Source organism: Fusarium redolens (assembly GCF_020744475.1).
Source record: "Fusarium redolens strain MPI-CAGE-AT-0023 chromosome Unknown BKA55scaffold_34, whole genome shotgun sequence".
NCBI lineage: Eukaryota > Fungi > Ascomycota > Sordariomycetes > Hypocreales > Nectriaceae > Fusarium > Fusarium redolens.
The window spans coordinates 178,830-204,590 of NW_025763697.1; the positions used below are offsets into that span (position 1 = coordinate 178,830).

At 32.4% G+C, this 25,761-nt stretch overlaps 6 protein-coding genes across 6 annotated transcripts; 2 read left to right on the plus strand and 4 right to left on the minus strand.

The window, feature by feature from the left end:
• Window positions 1–12,106: 12,106 nt before the first annotated feature.
• Window positions 12,107–13,584, minus strand: BKA55DRAFT_586405 (uncharacterized protein). Its single transcript, XM_046194557.1, has 6 exons — window positions 13,084–13,584; window positions 12,897–13,032; window positions 12,800–12,844; window positions 12,681–12,730; window positions 12,504–12,615; window positions 12,107–12,394 (listed from the first exon to the last, which is right to left on the minus strand). Exons 1-6 carry the CDS (start codon window positions 13,388–13,390, stop codon window positions 12,301–12,303), a joined length of 744 nt encoding a protein of 247 aa, XP_046041267.1. The 5' UTR covers window positions 13,391–13,584; the 3' UTR covers window positions 12,107–12,300.
• On the minus strand, window positions 13,570–14,516 carry BKA55DRAFT_586406 (uncharacterized protein). The gene is made up of 2 exons (XM_046194558.1): window positions 13,888–14,516; window positions 13,570–13,842 (listed from the first exon to the last, which is right to left on the minus strand). Exons 1-2 carry the CDS (start codon window positions 14,373–14,375, stop codon window positions 13,779–13,781), a joined length of 552 nt encoding a protein of 183 aa, XP_046041268.1. The 5' UTR covers window positions 14,376–14,516; the 3' UTR covers window positions 13,570–13,778.
• A 256-nt stretch (window positions 14,517–14,772) lies between these two features.
• BKA55DRAFT_586409 (uncharacterized protein) lies at window positions 14,773–15,934 on the minus strand. Its single transcript, XM_046194559.1, has 3 exons — window positions 15,645–15,934; window positions 15,345–15,583; window positions 14,773–15,288 (listed from the first exon to the last, which is right to left on the minus strand). Exons 1-3 carry the CDS (start codon window positions 15,810–15,812, stop codon window positions 15,141–15,143), a joined length of 555 nt encoding a protein of 184 aa, XP_046041269.1. The 5' UTR covers window positions 15,813–15,934; the 3' UTR covers window positions 14,773–15,140.
• Window positions 15,935–18,647: 2,713 nt separating this feature from the next.
• Window positions 18,648–19,712, plus strand: BKA55DRAFT_698272 (uncharacterized protein; the record flags this gene model as incomplete). The annotated part of the gene is made up of 1 exon (XM_046200499.1): window positions 18,648–19,712. One exon carries the CDS (start codon window positions 18,648–18,650, stop codon window positions 19,710–19,712), a length of 1,065 nt encoding a protein of 354 aa, XP_046041270.1.
• Window positions 19,713–19,853: 141 nt separating this feature from the next.
• BKA55DRAFT_744494 (uncharacterized protein) lies at window positions 19,854–20,630 on the minus strand. The gene is made up of 2 exons (XM_046201599.1): window positions 20,323–20,630; window positions 19,854–20,273 (listed from the first exon to the last, which is right to left on the minus strand). Exons 1-2 carry the CDS (start codon window positions 20,530–20,532, stop codon window positions 20,226–20,228), a joined length of 258 nt encoding a protein of 85 aa, XP_046041271.1. The 5' UTR covers window positions 20,533–20,630; the 3' UTR covers window positions 19,854–20,225.
• Window positions 20,631–25,338: 4,708 nt separating this feature from the next.
• BKA55DRAFT_546973 (uncharacterized protein) lies at window positions 25,339–25,680 on the plus strand (the record flags this gene model as incomplete). Its single annotated transcript, XM_046190975.1, has 1 exon — window positions 25,339–25,680. One exon carries the CDS (start codon window positions 25,339–25,341, stop codon window positions 25,678–25,680), a length of 342 nt encoding a protein of 113 aa, XP_046041272.1.
• Window positions 25,681–25,761: the final 81 nt, after the last annotated feature.

Genomic DNA, 25,761 nt, shown 5'->3' on the forward strand with positions numbered 1-25,761 from the left:
GCTTTTCAGCTGGCATATATGCAGCTAGGTTTAGGCTGCAATTAAGGCAGCTAACTATGATGATTTGACTTAATGAAGCTTTGCCGGCTGTAGGGGCAATAAATGTTTAAACTATATTAGACTCTGGAGATGCTTAGATATACCTTTCGAGGCTAACTTATAAACTTAAAAAAAAAAAAAAAATAATATCCCCCTATCTTAATTATATTCTTATAATTTAAAACTATAATTAGCTTAATTTTTATAAGTTTTTAGTCTTTTTTAATACCTCCTTAGCTTATTATTAAATATCCTTAAGCTACTTATTATATAAGCTACTTAGGTTAAGGACCTTAAAAAAACCCCTTTTCTTCTTATTTAATTATATCCCTTTATATAGCTTTCTTTTTAAATCTTTAAGCTTTTACTTTTTATATTTAAGAAAGTCTTTATTAATTAAAAGGTTTTTATAAATAAATTATATAAGTAAAGAAATCTTATAATTAAAAATTATTATTTTAATATAATTAATATAATTTTTATTAAATTAAGCCTTTTTAGTATTTATAATTATTATATATAATATATTACCTTTAATTTTATTTTACTTAAAAGTTTTTTAATTTTAAGGATTATATTATAGCCTTTAATTAGATAAGGCTTATTAGGCCTAAGTGCTTATAGGCTTTTTTAAAGTATTATAATAAGGCAGCTATAATACTATTAGTAGTTATAGCTAGAAAAGGGAAAGTTAGGTTAGATAACTTATTATATAATAAATAATTAAAGTATGCCTTTAAAGTAGGTTAAAAGAAGAAGGCTAGGGCTAGCTAATAGGCAGGTAAGGCTTTTTAGCTAGTATATATATAGCTAGATTTAGGCTATAATTAAGGTAGCTATAAGGGTAATAAATATTTAAATTATATTAAATTTTAAAAATACTTAAATATACCTTTTAAGGCTAACTTATAAACTTAAAATAAAAATAAAAAAAAGAATAAAGCTTTAATTTCTTAAATATAATAATTATAGTTTTTAAGGAATATGTAATGGTAGTGGTTTCCAAGGGATAAACTAGTCCGTTCTAGGTTTATATTAGCAGATAATATAAGGCATAATGCTAAGTAGTATAAAGTATTATATCTCTTAATAATTAAGTAATATATATTAGGCTTATTAATATAAAGAAATCTTATTAATAACTAGTAAGCTAAGATTTATAAAAGTATTAATAAATATATTTTATATATTAAGGTTATAAAGTAAGGGATAATAGTATATAGGGATATTATTATCCTAAGATATAGCATTTTAGGGATAATGGCATTTTAGTATTAGTTATCTTTATATAAACTATATTATAATTAGTAAGGAGGAAAGTAAATTTATAGGGTATATATAATATAACTATAAGGGTTGTAATATAATCTCTTCCCTTTATTAGGTCTTATCCTTAAGACCTGTATACCCTAGCTATCCTAAATTTTACCTAATATATTCTAACCTAAACCTTTTATTATTATATTATATAATATCTAATTATATTTTTAAATAGTATTTTTATAAGACTTATATAAAATGTAAGCTAGAGAGACTTAAAAAGGAGTATAATATAGCAAAACTTGCCGAATCTATTATACTATCTAGTAAGTAGGCAGATATACTATATACTTATTGCTTTTAAGCAGGAACTAGAGAGAAATGTTTAATATCTTCTAACTTTAGTTAATATAGTAAATATATATATAAGTAGAAACCTTATAATAGTATATAAGTAATATCTTTTTATAAGTATTTTCTAGGTTTTTCTCTTTTTCTTTACTAATTTTATATTTTTCTAGTATTTACTTTTATAAAATAAGAAAAAAAGCTTAAAGTAAATAAGGATAAAGTTAGTAATAATCTTTTAAAGCTTTATAAAGAGATAGTGGCCTTATAGTCTTATCTCGCGGCTGCTACTAGGCATCTATCCTATATCTAGAAAATCTAGGCTAGGGTAAAAGAGAAACATTTTAAAGCTATATATTATAGTCTTTAAGAAGTTAAGAAGGAAGATAGTATCTTATCTATATTAAATACTTATAAAGATACTATAGTATATAATCTCTAAGTAAACTATATTTTTAATAATATTAATTAGTTATCTTTAAGTTTAAGAGATAATCTTTTAGATATATTGCCTTTATTTAAGTTTAGTAAAAGTTCTTTAAGAGTTATTAGGTATTAGTAAGGTATTTAGTAGGTTCTTATATATTTTTATTTTCTAGGTAATCTTTCTATTTAACTAAATATTTGCATTTTTTATTTTCTAGTTATATCTTCTTAATTACTTTTGCTTTATAGACTTTTAGTCTTATAATTACTTATAGTTTATTGCCAGTTCTGATATATATTATATCTATTACTAATTTAAGTATTATAATATAATATACTAGATAGTATTATATTATTAAGGGTAAATCTAGTTTATAGTTATTTTTTAATTTTTTCTTTATAACTTTAAATAGTTTAATATACTTATAATCTAGTTTATAACTTAATTAATCTATTTTAATATTTTTTATAAATAGGTAAACTATATCTCCTTTTAAGAAGGTTAGTCCTTTTAACCTTTTAAGATTATAGTACTATTTTATCTGTTTTTTAATATATTTAAGCTCTATTTTTATTTTATTATAAAGCATCTTAAGGTCTTTGCTTTTAATAATAGCTACTAGGTTAATTAATTTAGGTTCTTATATATTATAATATACATTTAGTATAAATCTAAAGTTAGTATTAGATAGTATAAGCTTTATACTCTTATTATATGCAGTATTATAGGCTAATTAGGCATAAGGTAGTTTCTTAACCTAATTATCTTATTTATAATTAATATAATACTATAGATATTACTTTAGTACTTAATTTATATATTTAGTCTATCTATCTATTTAGGGTCTAAAAGCTATTAATAGTTAGTAATTTAGTCTTAAATATAATATAAATACTTATTAAAACTTTAATATAAAAGTTAGCCCTCTATTTAATAGGGTTTTTATAGGTAGTTTATATATTTTAACTATCCTATTATAGAAGATATATAATATTTATTCTATATCTATTACTTCTCTATAAGGTAGGTAGTATAAGAACTTTATAAGTTAGTTTATAATAACTATAATACTATTATAGAAGATTCTAGTTAAGGGTTCTTCTAATAAGGATAACTTAGTTATAAAGTCTATTATAATTAAACTTTAAGGTTATTTTATTACTTCTAGTAATTATAGTTATTTATATAGTTTATATCTTTATAACCTTATCTTTATATAGAGGTTATATTATTTAATTATTTTTTTTACTTCTTTTTTTTAAATCTAGTATCCTTATTATTATAATTATTTTAAGGTCTTTATAACTCCTTAATATCTATATAATAGGTATAAATAGAATTTATAAAGGAAGTTATATACTTTATTTTCTAGAATTATAGTTATTATTGCTTTTTATATCTATCTTAATACTTTAGTTTATTAGGTAAACTTATATTCTCCCTTTTTATTCTTTTTTAGGACTTATTTATTAGTTTTTATTATATTAGTATTATAGTCTAGTTTTCTACTAATAGTATTTACTTATTTATTTTCTAATCCCTTATAGTAAATAATTATAAAATTAAACTTATATAGGTATTTAGTATAATATAGCTATTATCTATTTAGTTTTTAAGTTATAGTAAAATATAAAATATTTTAGTAATTAGTATAGACTTTAACTTAATATATACTTCTTATAAGGTAGTATTTAAATTCCTTAAAATAGTTAATAATTACTAGGAATTCTTTATTATAGATAAGGTAATTAAGCTTTACTTTATATAATTTATATAAGTAAAAGGCAATTAGGTAAAGGCATCCTTCTTTATCTTTTTATCTAATTTATCCTCTAAGTGCAAAATTTAATATATTTATTTCTAGTTTTATTTCTTTAGTAAGATTAAATATAATTAAGACTAGCTTACTAAGGATTATATCTTATAGTTTTATAAATATTTCTTTTACCTTTATACTAAATATAAAGGTCTTGCCTTTTTTTATTAATTTAATAAGTAAATTTACTATTTTACTAAAGTCTTTTATAAATTATTAATAATAATTAGTAAAACTTAAAAAGCTTTATATTTCTTTAATATTAATAGGTTATTTCTAATTATATATTATTATAATTTTCTTTTAATTTATTTTAATTTATCTTAAGGAAATAATATATCTTAAAAAGTTTACTTCTTTTATATAAAAGTAACTTTTCTTTAGTTTAATTAATAGGTTAGTATTTTATAATACTTATAAGACTTTATAAATATATTCTTTATATTCTCCTTTATTATTTAAGAAGATTAGGATATTATTTAAGTAATATATTATAAAGATATTAAGGTATTATTAAAGTATATTATTAATTATCTACTAAAACATTATAGGTATATTAGTAAGTCTAAATAGCATTACTAAGTACTTAAAGAATCTAAACTTAGTTTTAAATACTATCTTTTATTTATCTCCTTCCTTAATATAAATTAGATTATAGGCTCCTTTAAGGTTAAAAGTAGTAAAGATTTATTTTCCTTATAAGCAGTCTTTAAGTTCTATAATAAGCAAAAGTAGGGTCTAATCCTTAATAATAAGAGTATTTAATCTTTAATAATCTATAATAAGTTATAGTTTTTTATTTTTCTTAAATATAAATATTACTAAGAATCTTATTAATAAAGTAGATATTTAGATATTTCCCTTAGCTAGTTTTATTTTTAAGTATTTTCTTAAAGTCTTAAGCTCTTTTTTATTAAGATTATAAATCTTCTAAAATAGTAAGTTATCTATTTTAAGCTAAATTTTATAGTCTTAATAGTTATGCTATAGTATCTTTATATTAAGTTCTTCCTTAAATAGTTTCTTATAGACTTAGTATTCTTTAAGGATATTCTTAAGTTATTTTTATTATTATTTTACTTTATCCTTTTTTTATTTTTATAGTTATTTATTTAAGTTATATAGTTATTATTTAAAGAGACTTAATATTTATTTATTTTAGTTCTTTTTGCCTTTTATATACTTATATTATATCCCTTTTAGGGGTAATAAAATATTTCTTTTATGCTATACTTTACTATCCTTATTAATTAAAGTTTAAGATCTCTTATTGCCTTTATAATTAGTTTCTTTATTACTATTAATATTGCTTTAAAAAGCAACTTAGCTAGTTAGCTAATTAATATTAGGGTTATAGCATCTTAACTATAGCATTCTTAGGAAGATATTAACCTTATCTAGAGGTATAATATTAAAATCTATTCCTTAATTCTTCCTATTAATAAAGACCTTAAGGTAATTAATCTCTTAATTTATTTAGCTATTATTATAATTAAAAAGTTGCCTTTTTATATTTATTAAGGGGTATAGTTTCTTTTTTCTTTTTTATAATAGCTTTAAGTCTATTACTACTTTTGGTCTAATATAGTTACTTTTTGCTTTATAATTTATTTATATATTTAACTCCTTTCCCTTAATCTAGACTTTTAGTATTAGGCAGTTTAAGTTATCTTAATTTATAACTCTTAGAGCTCTTTATAGTTCTAGTTTATCTAGTCCTAGCTCTTTATATATCTATAGCTTTATTATAAATAGTATATAACTTTTCTTAATGCATTTTAGTAAGTTTATTTGCAGTTACTATTATAATAGCCTTCTCTATCTATATAGTTATTAGCAAATTCTTTATTATATAATTATTACTAAAGGTATTCTTTTAGTTTTATATATTATTTTTTAAGTATTTTTAGGCATACTACTTTATATTTTTCTAATTTTATTATTTACCTATTATATAGTATTTTAATATTATTAAGGTAGCTTTAGTAGTATTTTTCTAGGTCTATATATCTTTTAATATAATTTACTTAGCTTAGCTCTTAATATTCTTTTATAAGTTCTTATTTATATCTATTATATATCCTCTATACTGCTTTCTATATATTAGTAGGCTTTCCTCTACTTAAGTATAGTTATTAAAAAAATTCTATAATTACTTTAAGGTTTTTATTTTCTTTTTTATTATCTTATAGCTATTATAAGTTAGCTATTCCTGCCTAATCTGGTTTTTTTATAACCTGGCTAGGTATTGCTTTTTCTTTATTTATAGTAGTTATTTTATTTATAGTAGATATTTCCTATTCCTTAATTTACTAGATTAATTAGGCTATTTCTTCTCTTTTTCCTAGTTCTTATATAAACTATCTATTTTTATTAGTTAAGAAGTAATATTTTATAGAGATATCTCTTATATAGAAGCTGTATTCTTGTTATTAGTTTTAATTAATCTCCTAAAATAGTATTATATTAAATTATAGTTTTACTACTTTTAGGTTATTATATTAAGAGTATATAATATATCCTGCTAGTTCTTTATATATATATAGGTTTAAGTTTAGGTTTTTAGGGATAGCTATAAGAAAATAATTATTATCTAATTTTTCTCTCTTATAGGCCTTATATTAGTAATACTTATAAGATGCTTAAGAAATTTCCTTATATTAGTTATTAATAAGGAATATCTTAATATTATCCTTTAGGTTAAACCTAGGTTTTTTATATAAGGGGTTTATAATATTATTTATATAATAGGCTTATATAATTATAACTTCTAGCTTATTAATATTTATATATTCTTTTATTCCTTAGATATACCTTTTATATAGTAAATTATAATATTTATTTTTATTTTTATTAAATAAGGGGGTATAAGTTTATTATTATTTTTATTTAAGTTTCTTATTTTCCTTATAGAGATATCTAGCTATTTATCTTACTGCTTTACCTTAATATCTTATACTTCTTATATATTAGTAGTAGTATTTATATATTTTATTACTTATTTCCCTTTTAATTTATACTTATTTTTCTTTTTTTAAAGGGCTATCTGGTTTTTTAGTTCTTTATAGAGGGCTTCCTCTATTCTTTAAAGCTCGTTCTTAGCAAATCTTAGTATTTTATATCTTATAATATATCCTTTTTTAGTATTTATTATAAGAGTTATTTTATCTTATTATATAATTATCTTAATAAGGATATTATTAATTAATTATAAAGTACTTAGCTATTTTTCTATTTAAGGGATAATTACTTTTCCTTTATTAAATACTCTTAAAACTTTTATTTCTTTATATTTTTTATTATCCTTTTATTCTATTATCTTTCTTTTATTTCTATTAAAAGTATTTCTTTTATTTTAGATTTTCTATCTTTTAGTAATAATAGTTATTATTAATTTTATTCCTTTAGAGTCTCTATTACTTTATTTCTTCTTTTATAAGTTCCTTCTTTTCTTATCTTTTATAGGTTTCTAATAGTAGTTTTATAAAGGTTAATTTATAATATAAAACTATATTATATTTACTTTAAGTTATTTTAAGTATCTTAATATATATAGCTATTTAGGGGTCTTATATTTAAGTTAATTCTAAGGCTTACCTACCTTAATTTAGTTTTTTTAGTTTCTTTAGTTTTAGGCAGATATATACTATATATCTAAACTAGTTATAGTTATAGTATTTAATTTTAGATATATCTTAAGGCTTTCTATTTCCTTATTAAGTAGCTTTAAAAACTATAAATCCTGCTTTAGTTTTATAAGAAGTATTATTATATCTCTTATACCTTTAATTAGCATTATTTTATTTATAGTTATTATTTTACTATAGGTTATATATTTTATTACTTTATTTAGCTTACTTCTTATATCTTTACTTATATTACTAGTTATTAATTTTAATTATAATAGTAATAAGGTTATTTAGGTTAGTAGGCTTAAGTCTAATATTAATTATAATATCCTTAATTTTAGACTTTAATCTTAAGTATACCTAGGCTATATATACCTCCTTATTTTAGTTAAGTCTAAATGCCTAATAGTAATATTTAGTAAAGTAAGAGGCTATAGATCTTTTCTATTTAAGTTATTTAATTTTTAGTTCTGTAAATTGCTTTTTATCTTATATCCTAAGTATATATTATATCTCTTTTTTAAAGTCTTTATAATTATTATAAATATAATTAGTTATATCTTTTTATTTTTTATAGGGATTATTAATATAGTTATATATAATAGGTTTAAACTATTAAAGTACTTTATCTTTAAGGAATCCTATTATATATTATACCTTAAGTTTATTTATAATAAACTAGGTTAGGTAGTATAAGTAATAGCTATATAGGCTAGTAAGGAATCCTTAGAGTTTATTAGTATTTCTATTATATAAGTCAGGCTATTATAGTTTAAGGATTTCTTTAAGGTCTTTTTTAATAGCTATAAGTGCTGCAGTATATTTAATATATTTTTAATATATTTTCTTACTTTTCTTAGCTTCTTCCTTAAGTCCTTTAATAAGTTTAATAAATTAGGCTATCTTAGCTTTTAAGGTTTTAATCTTACTTTTAGCTATATTAGAGTTATTTATTATATTCTCTAAAAGATTATTATATTATTAGCTAAGTCTCCTAAACTTATATTTAAGTTTTATAACTTCCCCTTTATAGGTACTTAGATAAGTAAGAGTAATCTCTTCTTTTTCTTTATTATTAGTTTTTATAAGAATATCCTCTAGGTTAGGGGGAATCTCTTACTATAATAGGTATTAGGTATATCCCAAGTTAGAAGACTGGCTTAAAGTAATAAGTACTATTATATTAGTATTACTTAGTATTATACAGTATAGCCTAAATAAGAGCTATTAATATATAATAGTAATAGTTTTTAAGGGATAAACTAGTCTATTTTAGGTTTATATTAGTAAATAATATAAGGTATAATACTAAATAATATAAAGTATTATATCTCTTAATAATTAAGTAATATATATTAGGCTTATTAATATAAAAAAGTCTTATTAATAGCTAGTAAGCTAAGATTTATAAAAGTACTAATAAATATATTCTATATATTAAGGTTATAAAGTAAGGGATAATAGTATATAGGGATACTATTATCTTAGGATATAGCATTTTAGGGATAATGGCGTTCTGGTGTTAGTTATCCTTATATAAACCGTATTATAATTAGTAAGGAGGAAAGTGAATTTGTAGGGTATACGTGATGTAACTGCAGGGGTTGTAACAGAATAAATTAATTTATTTTAAGTTTATATTAGTAAATAAAGTAAGATATAATACTAAGTAATATAAAGTATTATATATATTAATAATTAAGTAATATATATAAGGCTTATTAATATAAAGAAGTTTTATTAATAGCTAATAAACTAAGTTATATTTACTATTAAATAAATATATATATATATATATTAGGTAATTAAAGTATATTAAGCCTAGCTTATAATAAGTTATAAATCTATATTATAAGCTAATTTAAAAGACTTATAAGGTAAGGTATAAGTTATTATATAATTTGTAAAAATAAAGTAGGGTATATATAATATTAGTGCCCTTTACTATTTAAGTTATAGTCTTTTTAAAGATACTTAATTAAATATATTAAAAAAGTATAATATATATTTAAAAATAAAACTTTTATAAATTAGATTATTAAATTATAAATTAGACCCCTTTTTTTAATTTAGTAAATATAACTTAAATTAGAAAAAGCTATTAATTAGTATTAAAGATTTATATTAATTTCTAGATATTTAATTAGCCTAAACCTATAACACGCCTCGTTAATGGCTAAAATAGTAAAGTAAATATTAATATTTAATCTATTAATATTTACTTATTAATTCCTCTTTCCCTTTATATTTAAATAGTACTTTACTTAGATTAGTTATTATTATATTAGCAAGCCACTAAAGCATCCTAATTAGTATACTATAAAGCTACTAATAATAGTAGTTTATTTTATAGTTAAAGCTTTATATAAGTTATATTAATAGTAATCCTTTATAAGTTATTTATTTATATTTTTATTAATTTTACGTATTTATTATTGCCTTTGCTTGTATTTATTTTACTACTTTAAAAATATTAAGTAACTCTTATAAGTAAAACTATTTTATTTAACCTATCTTAAATTATAATTAATATTCTCTTTTAAATTACCTTTTTAAAGTTATATAATATCTATTAACTTTAATTAGGCTTAGCTATTAATAATAGCCCTTTTTATAGCACTTTAATATATAATACTAGTTATTTTTAATATATTATTTATATCCTTACTATCTTAAATAATCTAGTAATATATATATTTGCTCCTTTTTATTTATATTTAAAATTTTAGTTTAATTTATTAAACTTTAATAGTATTATATTTTACTTCTTATTAATAGTAAAAAATATAATTTTATATAATTATAAAATATTAATATGTAAAATAATTAAATTTATTTAATATAATAAGTAACTTAATATTCAAGCTATTAGTTTCTAATAATATAATATACTTTAAGTTAGTAAGTTTTATTAATTTATAATATTTATAAGCTTTGCCAGCTATACGGGCAATAAATGTTTAAACTATATTAGACTCTAGAGATACTTAAATATACCTTTTAAGGCTAACTTATAAACTTAAAAAAAAATTAAAAAATTATTAATATCTTTTAAGTATATTATTTTAGCTAATACTCTTAATAAAAGTATAAATTAATAATATCTTTAAGTTAAATAATTACTTTATAAAAGTAATAAAGTACTATTTAAAAATTTTAACTTAATTAAATAATACTTTTAATTATTATTAATTTCATTTAGCTATTTTATATAATTATATTTAATAAAACCCCTAGTTTAAACTACTGCTTTTTTACTAATTTTACTTTATTTATTTTTATATATAAAGTTAATTAATTATATACCTTACTATATATATTTAAATAATTAAGTTATAACTTTAAGTTAATTTAACTTTTACTAACTTATATAAAACTTAATATAATTCCTTTAATTTTAATTTTAATAAAATCTTTATAAAACCCTGCCTTTATCTTATATTTATCTTAAAACTCTTTATTAATTTATAAGCAGCTCTTTAGTAATATTAGCTATTCTTATAGATATATTAAGGAGCTACTTTTTATATATAGCTAAGTTATTTATAAAGGTAGTAAGGAAAGCTGCCTTATTTAATTAAAATAAATAACCTTCTTTTAATGCTAGTTTTAAGTTTTTAAAATCTAATAGCTTATTATTAACCTAGTTTAAATTAATTAAATTAATATAATACCTCTCTTTTATATAATTAATTAATTAAATTAGGCTATAATTAAAAATAATTACTTTAATAAAGTTAAATCTGCCCCTTAATAAGAAGTTCTTTATAATAGTAATAACTATTATATATATTATATAAAGTTCTTTTTTATTAGCTACCTCTAAGGCAAGCTTAATAGCTATTATACTATTAGCAAGAAGGGTTAAAAGGGAAAGTTAAGTTAGATAATATACTTATAAGTTTATAACTTACTTAGTTAGGCTTTAACTAACCTTTAAGTAAAAGTATAATAAATAAATTAAGTATAGTATTCCTTTAAATAGGTTAAAGGAAAAAGGTTAATTTAGCTATTAAGATATAACTAGTATTAGTATTACTTAGCTAAGGCAGTAATTGCAATATTAAGGCAGATAAACTTTATTTAATTCTAAATTCTATAATAATAGCCTCCTATAAGGGTCTTAGTATTTAAACTATTAATAAAAAAGCTAAAAAGCTTAGTAGCCTTTTACAAGGCTAAAGGTTAGAAAAACAAAATTTATAATAATATTAATAATATAATTAAAAAGAAAAGTTAAGTTAAATAACTTATTATAAAAGTATAATAAATAATTAAGGTATAATATATTATAAAAGGTAATTAAAAACTTTTTAAGTAAGTTAAATAAAAAAAGCTTAAGGCTAGCTAAGTACTGCTTTTTAACTAGTTATTATAACTTATTAAATAGGCATTAGGTATTATATATAAGTAAGGATACTTAAAGACTATAACTTAAATAATAAAACCTCTAGGAAGTAGAATTTAATATAATTTAATATAAATAAACTAATTTATTCCTTAAGAAACTATAACTATTATATTAAAATATATATATAATTATATTTAAGTTATAATTAAGATGCCTAAAATATTTAAGAATTTAACTCTTTAAGCTATAAGCTAATATATTTAATAAGTAAGCCAACTAGATAAGGAAGCTAATTATAGTAGTGTTTGCCTATGTCTTTAAGACCCTATTGCCAGACTGAGATGGAAAATACCTTGTACAATTTCTATTAATTACAATCCAATCAGATAAGGCTTATATAGTTCAGTTAAAAGTATTATCAGCAAGAAATTTAAGGGGGAATGTTGCAGAATGGTGCGCCTGGAATACTAGTATTATCGCAAATCAGCCCTCCGCCGCCAGGGCAGCATGCATCGCCACACAAACTACTGCAGTGTCAGCTCTATTTATTATGTGAGGCATTCGCCGAAAATCGCTAGTTTAGACGCCTGCTAGAAAATAGGCCATGAAATCATGAACAGAAACATTACTTACATCTCATTTGCGGGACAACTGGTTAACGGGGTGTATAAAGGACTGCTGGGTCCAACACCAGTGCAGAGGCCGGATGCTTGGCCTTCACCGCCAACTGTTGGACTGCAGACGGCTATTAGGGCGAGACATTTGTTAGTTCTAGCGACGTGGTAGATAGATAGTATGTAGCATTCTTACGCTCTCCAATGATGTCCTGAACTAGGTCGCAGCATATTCCGTAGCAGGAGCTAAATTAGGCACCCCGAGCCCGGGTCAGTAAATACGCCCGTTGGGGAAGATAGAGGAGGTCAACATACACTGAGCATCTTGGGATCGGATCGGTGTCGCATGGTGGACCGGCCCTATATCTTTTCAGCTTTTTCAACCGAGGATAGTAGGACTAAGGATACATACAACGGGCAGCATCCAAATTGTCCATTTTTAATGCCGCAGTACTTCCCAAGAGGGCAGCAACCACCGTCAAAGCACTGATACTTAGCATGTAATAGTAACGATGTATTGAAAACACATACTTGTATACTAGTAGGGCCTGCCGCCATAGTGAGCGAATACTTTCTCAGTCCATTCAACTAGAACTTACAAGTAAATGTAAAGCAATTAAGTGGTCCATCCAAAGCGCAGCCGTTCGCGTCGAACGAGGCGCGACGCATTAAACTTATTGGAACAGTTCTAGTTGGCACGAGGTCGACGGATGTAAGCGTGGGAGGAAAGGCCTCTCGCGGAAAGAATCCTTGCTTGCTGTATTCTTCCCAAGGCAGGCCATGGTACGCCCTGTCATGGAAGCGTGGGTCGTTTTGCTGGCGCGCCGACTCTTCAGGTGTTTGATGGCGAGACGCAGAATGCACTACTACAGCAAGTGTTAGGATGAATAGAAGATAGCTCCGCATCTTAATCGACCGGCTTGATTATAATAATAGTCAACGTTTGAATGTTGTGGTTTTTGAATAACAAAGATCTTCAGGCTCAAGCTCGGCGATCTCTCGCCACGTCCTGGTAAGTCTTCGACAGAATTAAATGCATAACGGGAAATTAATGTAGCCCTCTTACTTAAGACCAGTTAGAATTAATCGACAATAGCTGCTATCCCCGCTTTACCGCGGTACACTACGCTGAAGCGCAGGGTGGCATAAACTCTATTATTAGCCCTTGCAGTTGGATCTCATCCAGTCTCCGCATGTATGGGGAAAACACTGTCGGCGTGGTGCAATGTATCTTTTTCTTTGTAATTCTTACGTAGTCTGGACGTTTTGTTCCTTCGCCGTGCTTCTCATTCTCTCAGCGGGACGTCATATCTGAAGTGATAGCCTCCCACTCCCTTAGGTCCTCATGAAACCTAAACCTGTAACTCTTTAGTACCTGTCCCCTAATCGCATGCCGAACTTACCCTCTAAACACCCTCCTAACCAGTGCCTCCCTGCCGTACTCATTCTCCAGCACCACCGTTACATTGCGTGGCACCAGCACCTCCACACCATCAAACCGCGCCGCCCCCAATGGCAGCACGTCCTTCTTCCTATAGCGATGCCCGTCTTTGGCCGCTAGCAACCCTTCTCCTTCAGCATCATCAGTCTCCTCCATAGCCGTGATGTCCACATACAGCCCCGTCGCAAGATCTATCCATCTCGCATCGATCCGATTAGCCGGGTCCACATTACCATCCCTCTCCCACACAAACGCATTAACATCCAGCAAATATTTTCCCTCAATGCCATACTTGTACACCGAGCCGTTGCAGCAGCTCACCAGCTCCTGCAGCACTCGAAGGTGCACATGGACGTCCAGGTCCCATTCCCATGGGAAGATCCGCTCGTTCCAGTGCCAGGCGAGCAGAGAACCGTGGGCGATCCACGTAGTAATCCCCACGTCCTCCATGGTCCCAACGAACGAGTGCAGCAGCTTGATAAGGGAGGCTTGCCGCTAGGGTGCCGTGGGCCGGGTTGGCTTTGCGAAGCGTGCGCCGAGGTGGGTGGACAGAGGGGAGAGGCAGAAGTAGCGGGGGTGCGGGGCGGGAAGGGGTCGGTCTAACGTATGGACGATTTGGTTGGCGCCGTCATCCTCCGCAATGACGGGGTGCTGCTTCAGGGGCAAGACAGTTAGATACGGCCATGTAATTATCAGGAGCAGGGCTGCACAGAGGCATATTAGGTGGGCGCGGTTTCGAGGCGAGATCCGGAGCAACATGGTGTGAGTTATCCAGTAGATTTGCTATGAGATGATGGGACGCCGCTGTTGGTGCTGATGCGCGGGCACGTTAGTTCAAGTACGCGCGGTAGGATTAAAAGCAGACTTCCTTCATGCTACAGCCTGGGGCAGGTCCAAACGTGCTTATGAGCTTTTTGGTAAGTGTGTGCGCCACGAGCAGTCTGCCGAATTGAGAGCTTTCCCAGCCAATTGATGAATTACCTACAAGAAAGGCACCGGTATCCCAACTTTGTGACTACCAGATACAATGGGCTCTGCGATTTGGCAAATGTCATACCTGAGTTGCTGCTAGTTAAATACAGCCACGGATGAGATAGGTCAGTATTCGCTTACAGCATGCTTCCATAAACTACGAGTGTACTACTCTGTACCACGTCTTCAGCCTTTGCTATTCCCTTCTATCCTCGGTCGGCCGTATCCTCCACCTCAAGCCTCCTATCCTCTGTGCACCATTAAATGAGACGGGCGATAGGGCTGCAGAAAATCCTGCTCTCTATTCGCCTGGCTCTCGATGTTCTCATAGCCAGACCGGACGCGCCTCAAAACGTAAACATCTAACACAAGAGCCAATATTGAAGCAATCCTGTCACCCTGTTAGGAACAAATGCAAAGAGAGAGAGCTAGATAGCGGAAGCCTACAATCCGACAGCCGCAAAGGCGAAGAGCACTTTATAGAGGCTGCAAATCAAATGCCCGGTGCATCGCAACAGGAGCTTCTGTCTCACGTCGTAGGCTGCCATGGTGGTGAAGCCAGCTGCCCAGAGCGCGCAGCTAATAGCATCAGTGACGAGGCGCGTGATTACAGGAATGGAATAGCAGTAGGAAATGATGAGCACAGAGAGTAGTTGCAGAACGACGAAATAAGAGGCTGCAGAGAGCTATATTGATGACATTGTTAATCATCCAGCAAGTTACGGGGATTACGTATTTTTTTCTCACAAGGTGAAGGAATAAATGCCGGCTGCGGAGATGGAATACGAAGTAGGAGACGATCGAGATTACGACGAGGGAAGAAGACACCCATAAGATGTAAACGGCGAGAGTAGAAAGAAAAGGACACGATAGGTTATATCGGCAGTATTTGCCGCGCGTGATTGGAGACGGCATCGCGATAGTCCAGATCGCGGAATACAGATACAGGTCAGGACTGGACTTCCCGCAGGGAGAGGCTGATTAAATATAAAGAAAAGCAATTATGCTATTAACTGGCGAGACACTCTGGCGCGGTAACTTCCAGGGATGACCTCCATTTATGTCCTATCAGTAGGCCATATTTCTGTCTAGCGATATCGTTGAAAAAGGAAAATATCCTCTTATCAGGGGATAACAAGCCACGGTCAGCCACAGTCCACAGATTGGATGCCCGTTAAGAGACCCAGCTCGACATCGCAGAGAACCCGCCAGCCACTGATATCCTATCTCCTCAGCCATCATAAGTCTGTGTGGAAGTCACAGGGAGGGGTCGTAGCCAGTTAAAATTCAATGAAGTCTCAGTACTTCTTTTACTACCTAAATAAGGCTATAATAAAAGTCCCAACAGTTCTGACAATTACAAATAACTACATCGCAAAGGGCGCAGCTATATGTAGATTACAGTACTTAACGGCCTCTTCTTGCATTATTGCTGATTTTACTAAAAACGTGTTTTTTAATACTCTTTGCCCTAATTTGCGCTTACCAGAAGCCCTAGCTAGCTATTAAAGTATATATATTTTAAAGCTAATAGAAAATACTTTTACTTATTTTATAAGTAATGTATTTATATTAATTTAAAAGTATATTTAATACTTCAAAAATAGCTATAATATTTTATATATTTTATATATTTCTTTTAAGTTTGCAAGTTAGCCTTAAAAGGTATATCTAAGCATTTTTAAAATCTAATATAGTTTAAATATTTATTGCCCTTATAGCTAGTAAAGCTATTTAAATATTATATTATATAAATTTATTTATTATAAGTAAATATATCTTAATATAATATAAATTAATTTTCTTAATTATCTAATTAAGTATATTATATATACTATTTACCTACTTATTATATTTATTAAAATTACTTTTATAAATAATTATTAATATTTTATAAGCCTTTTAATTCTTAGGTATTAACTTTATATAAGATATTATTAGGTTTTTAAATTAACTAATAAATAAAGTAATAATTAAAGAATATATTTTTTTATAAGGTAATTATTAAATTTAGGCCTCCTTAGCTCTTAAATATAAATAATTATAAATTAGCTTAAGTTATTAAGTTTCTTAAGCTTATAAATCTATTTAATAAATATTCTTATAATATAAGATTACTTAAAGGAGTTTTAATTAGTAAATTTATTTAAAAAGTAAGTTTTTATACTTATAATTAATAATATTATATTTGATTATTAAATACTTAAGTAATAATTTATTTTACTAATTAGTAATTTATTATTTATAATTATAGTTATTTTTAAAAAATACAACTCTAAGACTTTAAATTATTTAACCTATTTATTAATTAAAATTAACTATTTATATAGTGTTTTTTAAAAATATATTACCTTATTTTTAAAAGAGGGGTAATTATTAGGTAACTTTTCTATTTTAGGAAACGCAGCTCCTTTGGTCAAAATGCCCTGCTAATTTCATACCCACGGTTTAACAGATTCCTAGTTTTTCAACAAGAGGTTTTGTGGATCCCCTAGTATGTTATGCTTAGAGCAGGGGTAAGCGGACATTGCCGACGCATGCTTCTCACGTCAGCGGAAGGCCCTCAGAGCGAGCGAATTAGATGACAATTTTCGCGGATAAATAACTGTAATAATTCAGCCCTAGAGGCCTACTAGAACTAGGGCAGATTGTAACTGGGGTGGATTTAACCTCCTGTTAATTGGCGGAATCACAAGTCATCAAGTTCTCAACTCAGTTATTTCTTCAACTTCGGCTACACCGAGTTTTTGGGTGGAGTTTTTGGGTGGAGTTTTTGGAGTCTTGTTTATTATGCTCAAGTGTCCTTTTTGTCATGTAAAGTTCACAATGATGCGGAGTCCGCCGATGTCTTTGGCTGGCGATGCTACGTTACTCGCAAACAGTTATCACCTTTGCATTCCTACCCTCAGCTTTGGAAAGCTATTTAATAACTGTTTAACTAGTAGTAATAAATAAGACAATTACAGGTAATTAGGCATTAGATTTTAGACTATGCTTAGTAGCGCTTAATAAGAGTTAGCCTTATTAGGTTTTATTATATATCAGAACTATTTAAGTACTACAGCTTAATAACCTAAGCTTAAGAGGGTATTTTAATATATATCTCAAGTATTTAGTAATAGAATGTATTATTTAATATTAATAAGAGGAATAGAATTTTACTATTAAGGTTATAATAACATAGGATTTCTCTTTAGGTGAGAATCTCAAAATCAACGTTAACACATAGCCCTATCCAGCAGATAAGCGGCACAGGCTTACTACCTGTCAGTGCAAAAAGAATTCAGGTGGTGAAGCCCCGATGCAGTCAGTATACAGGGGCGGGATATAAACTAAACAGCGAGGGCCGCCAAGACCCGCTAAAAAACAGGGATAATCCGCCAATCATAACAGAAATCCCGTTTAAAAACCTCATAGCCATGGCTACACAGCTATTAGCTAGGATCCAGAATGCGTTGGTTTCATTTGAGTAAGCTTACGATGTATAGCCACATAGGACTGCATGCAAGATGAGAATCATCAGATTCCAGTAGAGCTGCGCTTCGCTAGGGGTTCGTAGGTCTGGTTCAGCTGTCGTTAGTTCACATGAGAAGATTCGCAACATCAGAGAGCTTTGTGAATATTCATATAAATAGTAGCGCCTCGGTCATGAAATTGGCATCAAGTCCAAGATCCAACTCAGACATCCTACTCATACTCCGAACCCAGAACAGTACATCATCTCCTTTGAACAACTTGTCTTTACCCATCATGATAGCGTTGACGAATTCCAAAGTCGCCCTTGCGGCTTTAGCCTTCCTTTCTTATGCTCCCCTTGCCAGTTCGCAGAATACGCCAAATGAGAATCTCGTCCTGGCCGATTGTGGCATAGGGCTGGGCGAAAACGGCGGCTCAACCTCCCGCGAGGCCATCTACTACAACGGCGACGTCTGGACTGGTCAGGGTGAGAACACCTACAAGCCAACCATGATGGTCAACGTGCCGTGGACTGGTCAATATCCCTGGGGATGGGCCGTGTTCACTATGCCCAATGGCGACGAATTCGCCGTGATGAATGATCTCAACGTAAAGGACCCCAACGAAGCTGGATTCGCTCACCATTCGTACGAACCAACAAAAGACCTCACATGCTACTCTTACCACCGAGACAGAGTCTTCCAGTTGGCAGATGGAAAATGGTGCTCCAGCGCATACGTCTGTAATCACCGAGGCCGTCCTAGCCCCAACTCTGAGCCTGAGAAACCCAAGCCTGAGCCTCAGAAGATGGAGATCCATGGCTCGATGAACAGCGACACAGTCGAGTTCTGGAACAAGCCCGCCAGCCAAATCATGAAAACAGCCAGAGAGTCTTTCTTGCCAGACGGCTACAAGTGTGACACCACCAAACGTCGCCTCAACGATAAGTGCACTATCAGCTGGGAGTGCAGCGGTGACCCTGCAAATAACTCGTTGGAGCGCATGGCGGCGGTGTTCGACACGTTGGCTACGCACGACAAGTTTACAAGCGAGCGAGAGGTAGTAACAGAGGTCTGCCGACAGCCTGACACACGACCTGGCAAGGAGGGCCAGTGTCGACAATATGAGCAGAAAGTCGACCGGTACTACAAGCTTCCTGCCAGCATTGAGCTCACCATGCGCAACATTCCGAGGGACGGATCTGGAGATAATTCTAATGAGCATGGAAATCTCAAGTATACGATTGAGTGCGAGAGTAGGAAGTGGGATTGCATCTTTTGCAATATGGTTGGAATAGGCTTGAGTGTTCCTGTGCCTATTGCTGGTGCTCCTGTTTTGATGAGTTGTCTCTTTTGCTAATGAGGGCCTTTCTGTGAATTTGTTGCCCCGCGCCAAGGTTTTGGTGTTTAGGTGACTTCGATCAATGACCGCGTCAACTGGGAACGAAAGCATGGTTTAGTGAACATCAACTCTATCACTTAGATATAAGGGCAAACAATTTTATCCAAGTTTTTTAGAATTTCATACTCGACTGACTAGGTTTACTCGCCTACGCTTGCTTGACAGGAGAATCAGGGAGCTATTTCCAAAATAAAACCCCTGACCCATCGCCTAGTTAGAAAACCATAGAAAGGAGTGACTACCTTCAAGTACCCGGAAGGCTCAGTCAAGAACGTGAAACTCAAGTATCCTCTGAATCAATTTCCCAATTCCGTAATTGCTTGTGAGCCCTTCTAGGCCCATAAGCACCAGATCGCGAATTCATTACTCCGCATTTAAAGGTTGAGCGCGACAAAGTTAAGGAGAGCGACATTGACAGGGCCCTAGTGATCCAACTAATTCTCCATAGACTAAGTCGCTGAGGCGTGACATTTAGAGAATATCGACACAGTTGAGGAGAGCGACGTTGATGAGAGCGCCCTACTGAAGTCAGTATTCGTTTCGTCTTTACTCTTCTTAGGATACTTACAACGGGGGCATTGGTCTTGCAGCAGTAGGCATCGTTGTTGCAGTTGCTGCCGATGACCTGGACAGCACAAGCGAGAAGACCATTACAGCAGAGCTGCTTGTGGGTTCTGGTGTTGCACGAGCTGCTGCCACCACGAGCCTCAATATCAGAGGGAGCAGCAATGGCAGCGACGGCCATAGTGAGAGCGGAGAGAGCAGTGGCTGTCTTCATTTTAGATGCTGAGGAACGTGGTTGATTTTATCAAAAGTTGAATGTTTGGTAGGATTGTTTGGAAGCTTGAGGGCTTGAGAAGGGATGTTGTAGATGCTGACGAGCTGAGGAGTTCGACCCGAGGTGGGAGTTGAGGGGGTTTATATAGACGAAGCCAACCACGACCAATCCAAGTTTATGTCCATCACGGCCATCGTTGCCACAAAGATTTTTCCTAAAACTCCCAACTCCTGCCCCTCAGTCACGCATCACATGCACGGAGTAAATCTTCCTGCCTGGAATTCTCTTTCACCTCGTCATCTGCGCCTCAGCGTCACCGTGAATGTCATTGCAGTTGTTTCGTGTTCAAAAGAGATCGAAGCTGCATGTGACTGGTTTGGATTTCCACACACTCTGGGCACTCGTTCGTGGCTGGGGTTCATGGCGTCGCATTGGGGTGCTGCATAGTGAACCAGGATGATCCACTGGGAGTTTGAGCTGTCATTATGATAGTATGTTGGTGGTATGTGAAAGCGTAAAGTGCAGTATATGCATTGGATGCCGGGGATATTATTTCTGTACCCTGGGGTTGTAACGTACGCGCCTCTTCCGAATTATGTTCTATCCCTCCGATTCGTGCATTATGTTCAGTGCGCGAAGCGAGCGAGTGGTTATAAAAGGTTTGACGTTATCCGAATACCTCTTGTGCCTATTAATGATAGCATTCCAGTTGATGTTTTTCTTTGCTTAGGGGAGAGTTAGATATTGGAGCACCGGCGACGAGATTGAAACGAATTCAGCAGCTATAACTAATGACATTATACAATCACGCATGGATAGGCAAGGCAAGAAGGCTAGTCTAAGGCTTAATAGTTAATAAATGTGATTATTAACTCAGAGCCTTCTCCCGGCTCATGGCTTGATGTTATTGCCACGGGCTGGGGAAGCTCGTCTTGGCACCCACCACATTGCCGGTCACTGGCCCTGTGCCTCACCGAGGAGGAAGTGGACGGGCGATCGGCCGCGCAATAGTTTGATGGATACCAACGTGGGATTTAGAGTTTGTCGATCGGCAATGTTTGTGGTGTCTAACTTCAATAGTGACTAAGATCGACATTAACTAGGAGTCCGCCGACCACAGATATCCGCCTGGACTTCCGTGACCAAAAGTTTGCTAGCATTCACAATAGCCTGTCGTATGGCCAGCATCGAAGCTACTAGAAATTCCAGCGGAAGATCCCTACGAGAATCTTTCTGAGTACCTGAAGCAATATTTTGTGGTTGTTTTATGAATATGACTTTTGTCTAGGTACAATTTGGTGACCTGCTCGCTTGTCTGACCCACTCGTTTATCTTACACATTAATGCAGAAAAGCCCGATAGTCGTCTTAGAGTTAGGTACACAAGGGTACGAGAGAGTAAAACGTCAAAAGCAAGGATGGCCAAATATGCCGACATGGCACAGCGCAGTCGCAAAGAACAGAATGGAGGCACACCCAAGTTCAATGAGACTCGGGTTGTGTGTAGTGATTAGGTTGTGCGACTTCCTACCAAACTCACTCTGGCCAACTTCAAGTCTATTACGGAGTTGAATTTAAAAACTGGTGAATATGGGGCGGACTTTTCCGTGGCTAAAAAGGGACATGGGATAAACAGGGGGAGGTGAATAAGGCTGTGCTCATGCTCCTTTAATCTTTATTCAATTTCTATCCGCGCTTTGACGGAGAATTCATACACTCCTCCCCACATGCAACCATTTCTATAACCGTCTAGCTTCTTATTCTTCTCTGTCGCTTTTGCAGAATCGGGCTCTGCCAGATTAATTCACTCCTTATGCCGGCTCTCCGTCTGTCTTAATATGAAAGACGGGATAGACATACCATGCCATAATAGGCCTATAACCGAGCTTTCAGTCCTCAATAATATATAAACAAATATCAATCAGAATAAAGAAATACAACCAAGTTATCTCATTCTTCAACTACGCGATACTGCATGAGCTAGTCTAGTCCCTTGCCTAACTTGGCTCAGACGCGACCATTCGGCAGAAACCTATCAATTACGGCACCCTTCCGACCCTTGAAAAAGTATATCAACTGCCGGTCAACTGCCGATGAAAGTAGACTCAAAGACATTGGGGCGCCGGACGCAAAAGGTGCATGGCCTTTCGATAGGCCATTTAGGGCCTACTTGGCTGCATTGTCGTCACCGGTAGTTAGAAGTCTGTATTTAGACCAGGTAGGCTTTAAAGTTTAGAAGTTATTCCAAAATGACGAAAGCAATGATCGACGATTAGAATTGTGCCTCGACAAGACCAGACGTTGGGATTTCTTGGTCTTGGTTTTGAGCTACTGCAAGCCAAAGCCCAAACAGGGACGGAGACAGATCATCTTACTGTGACTACGACTACCTGCTGTTTAGTTACATTTAGGAGGTCTGGGTTACGGTAAATGATGTCATGACTCCAAAGTCTTGAATTAGTCTGGTAAAAACCGGTTTCTCGATGTGATGCAATGCAGCCTTGCCGAACCAACAATGGCAAGGGGATTGGTAACTCAATTAAGGATACCTCATTAGATGACCAGACTTTTGCGTCTAGGGCTCGGATTATATTATATGCATGTAGAGGTCGCTGCGCTCGTTCCTAGAGCACTGAAATGAGAAGTGAGAAACTACGATTAGATGCTCAGCCTGCCAACTTAGTTGATGACCCGGCTTTAGTGCCCAAGGGTAACATCAGCATCACCGAAAAAAAGCAGTTTTATAGGGCTACAAATGTAAATAGATTCATAAGACGTAACAAAGGCACGTATGTTGGCATCGGCAACACCACGCAGCTGCGGGCGTCACTGCGGTTAGAACTCATGACAGCAATTACTGGGGCATTTTACAATAAGGATGGATCTGTGTAAGACCAGGCTTTAATCTCTCACAATGACGACTCTACGCGACAAGAATATAACCACTGTGCATACGAAGGTTCCAACGATGCTATCGCAGATTCCTGGCAGCCGAGCCCTCCTTCAGGCAGTGGTGACAAAAACAGTCAATAACAGAGTAACCTACATTAACCTTACCGAATCTAACAGCGAAGGCGACCTCCCTCCGCTCTCTGCCCTTTTTCAGAGAGATGTGCCCAAGAAGATGGTGCTGGCAGTCTGGGTGACTGAGCGCTTCAGATAGGGTTCTTAGCGCTGTATCAGTTCTGGATTGTGCTTCGATCCCACGGCAGATATCATAATTCGAGTAGTCCATAATGCATACTTGCCTCAGCAGCACCAAAGCTGCAGAGTTCCGAAACAGACACTGGTCATGAGTGCCAATCTTGAACCCTCGCAACAACCCCGAGACCAACATTCACCCAGAAGTTCATCGACTACATAATCAGTTGTCCGTGGACAATGCGTGTACTTGGGACTGGACACGAGCTGGTAATAATAACTTTTCTCGGGAGAGTGACCTCAATCACAGTGACCCAATACAATCTCGATCATAATCTAGATCCTCCTTGAGATAAGGTACTTGTGTTAGCAGGGATAATTTTCTGATGAATGTGTGGTTAGTGATTGATTGATTCTTAACCTTGTTAAGCAGATGTCGGTTTTGGCCACGCGCTGGAACCATGCCCGCGGAAATTCATATTTCGTCTTTGAGCCGCTAGCATCCAATACGTCCCGACCCCAGTAGTGGCGCAATTTTGGTGCCGGGATTTTGGTGCCAGCATGTGACTGAAAAGAAGACTTGGGTCAGGGCCTTACATTAAACTGGACTTTTAACTTTATATCGGTGGGATGGTCAGCCTGACGTGGACACTTGTCATTTAAAACACAAATGTACTATTTGGTTGGACGGACGACGGGGTTTTGATTTCAGAGCATTGACAATGTCCTCTTAGGTAAATATTGACTAGTATTTCTATGGCGAACCGGATACTTGGGATGGCGTTGTCGAGCCCCGAGTTTTGTTGGGGAAGTGATTCGCCAACTAGGAAATTTAAGATGTAGATCTCTCGGATGAGCCCGTGCGGGATGGACGCTAGGGGGCTCGGGACGGCATAAGAGGCTTTGGATGTACGCCCCTCATAAGCCAACGAGTAGTAGGCAATTAATCGGTTGGGTTCTTCTGTCGCAGCTGTTCGGCCAGCTAACTAGCTAGGCCGGCTAGAACTTCGGGATAAAGCTCCTTGGTTTATTAAATGTGGCTTTAACTAATAAGCAGGTTTTGATGGTATTACGGAGTCCGTGGATTAATGAGAGTTGAGTGTCGATCGTCTAGGTCCCAAGGAAGCTGGCCCGAGTGAAGATCACGTTGATCTTCCCTTCCGAGATGAGCTCCTTACCGACGCTGGGTTAACAGCCAATAAGGCAGCAGCCACGCCGTTTTTTGAGCATGGACTTGGTGCCAATCCTGGAGGTTAAGTATGGTTTTACTCCTGCCTACTCTCTAAATATGCCTATAAATAACCCCTGTTCTTATATATATTATAAGGTTAATATTAACCCTTAGTTAGGCTAAAATAGAAAGTAATTTAGTTATATCTAATAAGGTATAACCTTAAAGAGGGGGTTAGGATAAAATAGTAACTTATATTTAATAAAATATAAATATATTAGGATTTATATTCTTTTATATGTTATTAAGATTATACCTTATTTTCTTTTTAAGAAATAATAATAAAAAAGTTATATAATTAAGGTTATATAACTTATATCTTATAAATAATATATATATTAGATTCTACCTCATAATTTTATACTTTATAAAGTATCCCTTGCTTATCCCGTTTCAGATAAGGCCCGCTTTCCACTCATCGACGCTGATGCCGATATGGGAAAATATGTTGCCGCCATTCTACGCAACCCCGCCGCCCATTATGGCAAACAGATCCTCGCCGCGTCAGACTACTACACGACTAAGCGCATCCTGAGTGAATTTGAGGAGGTAACGGGGCGCAGAGCAAACTTTGTTCAGGTCGATGCGGAGACCTACAAGAGCTTCCTGCCTCCATCTATGGCGCAGGAGATGCTCGAAAACCATCTTTTCATTGAAGAGCCCGGGTACTATAGGGGCCAGTCGCTGGAGGCAAGCGAAAAGCTGCTAGCTGGGGTAGGGCTAAGGTCGACGTTATGGAAGGACTTTATTAAGAAGAATAAGAACGCTCTCCCTTAGTAATAATTATTTATAGCAATAGTCTACTAATAATTAAGTTTATATAAGGAACTTTATAGTATTAATAAGATATAAATAATA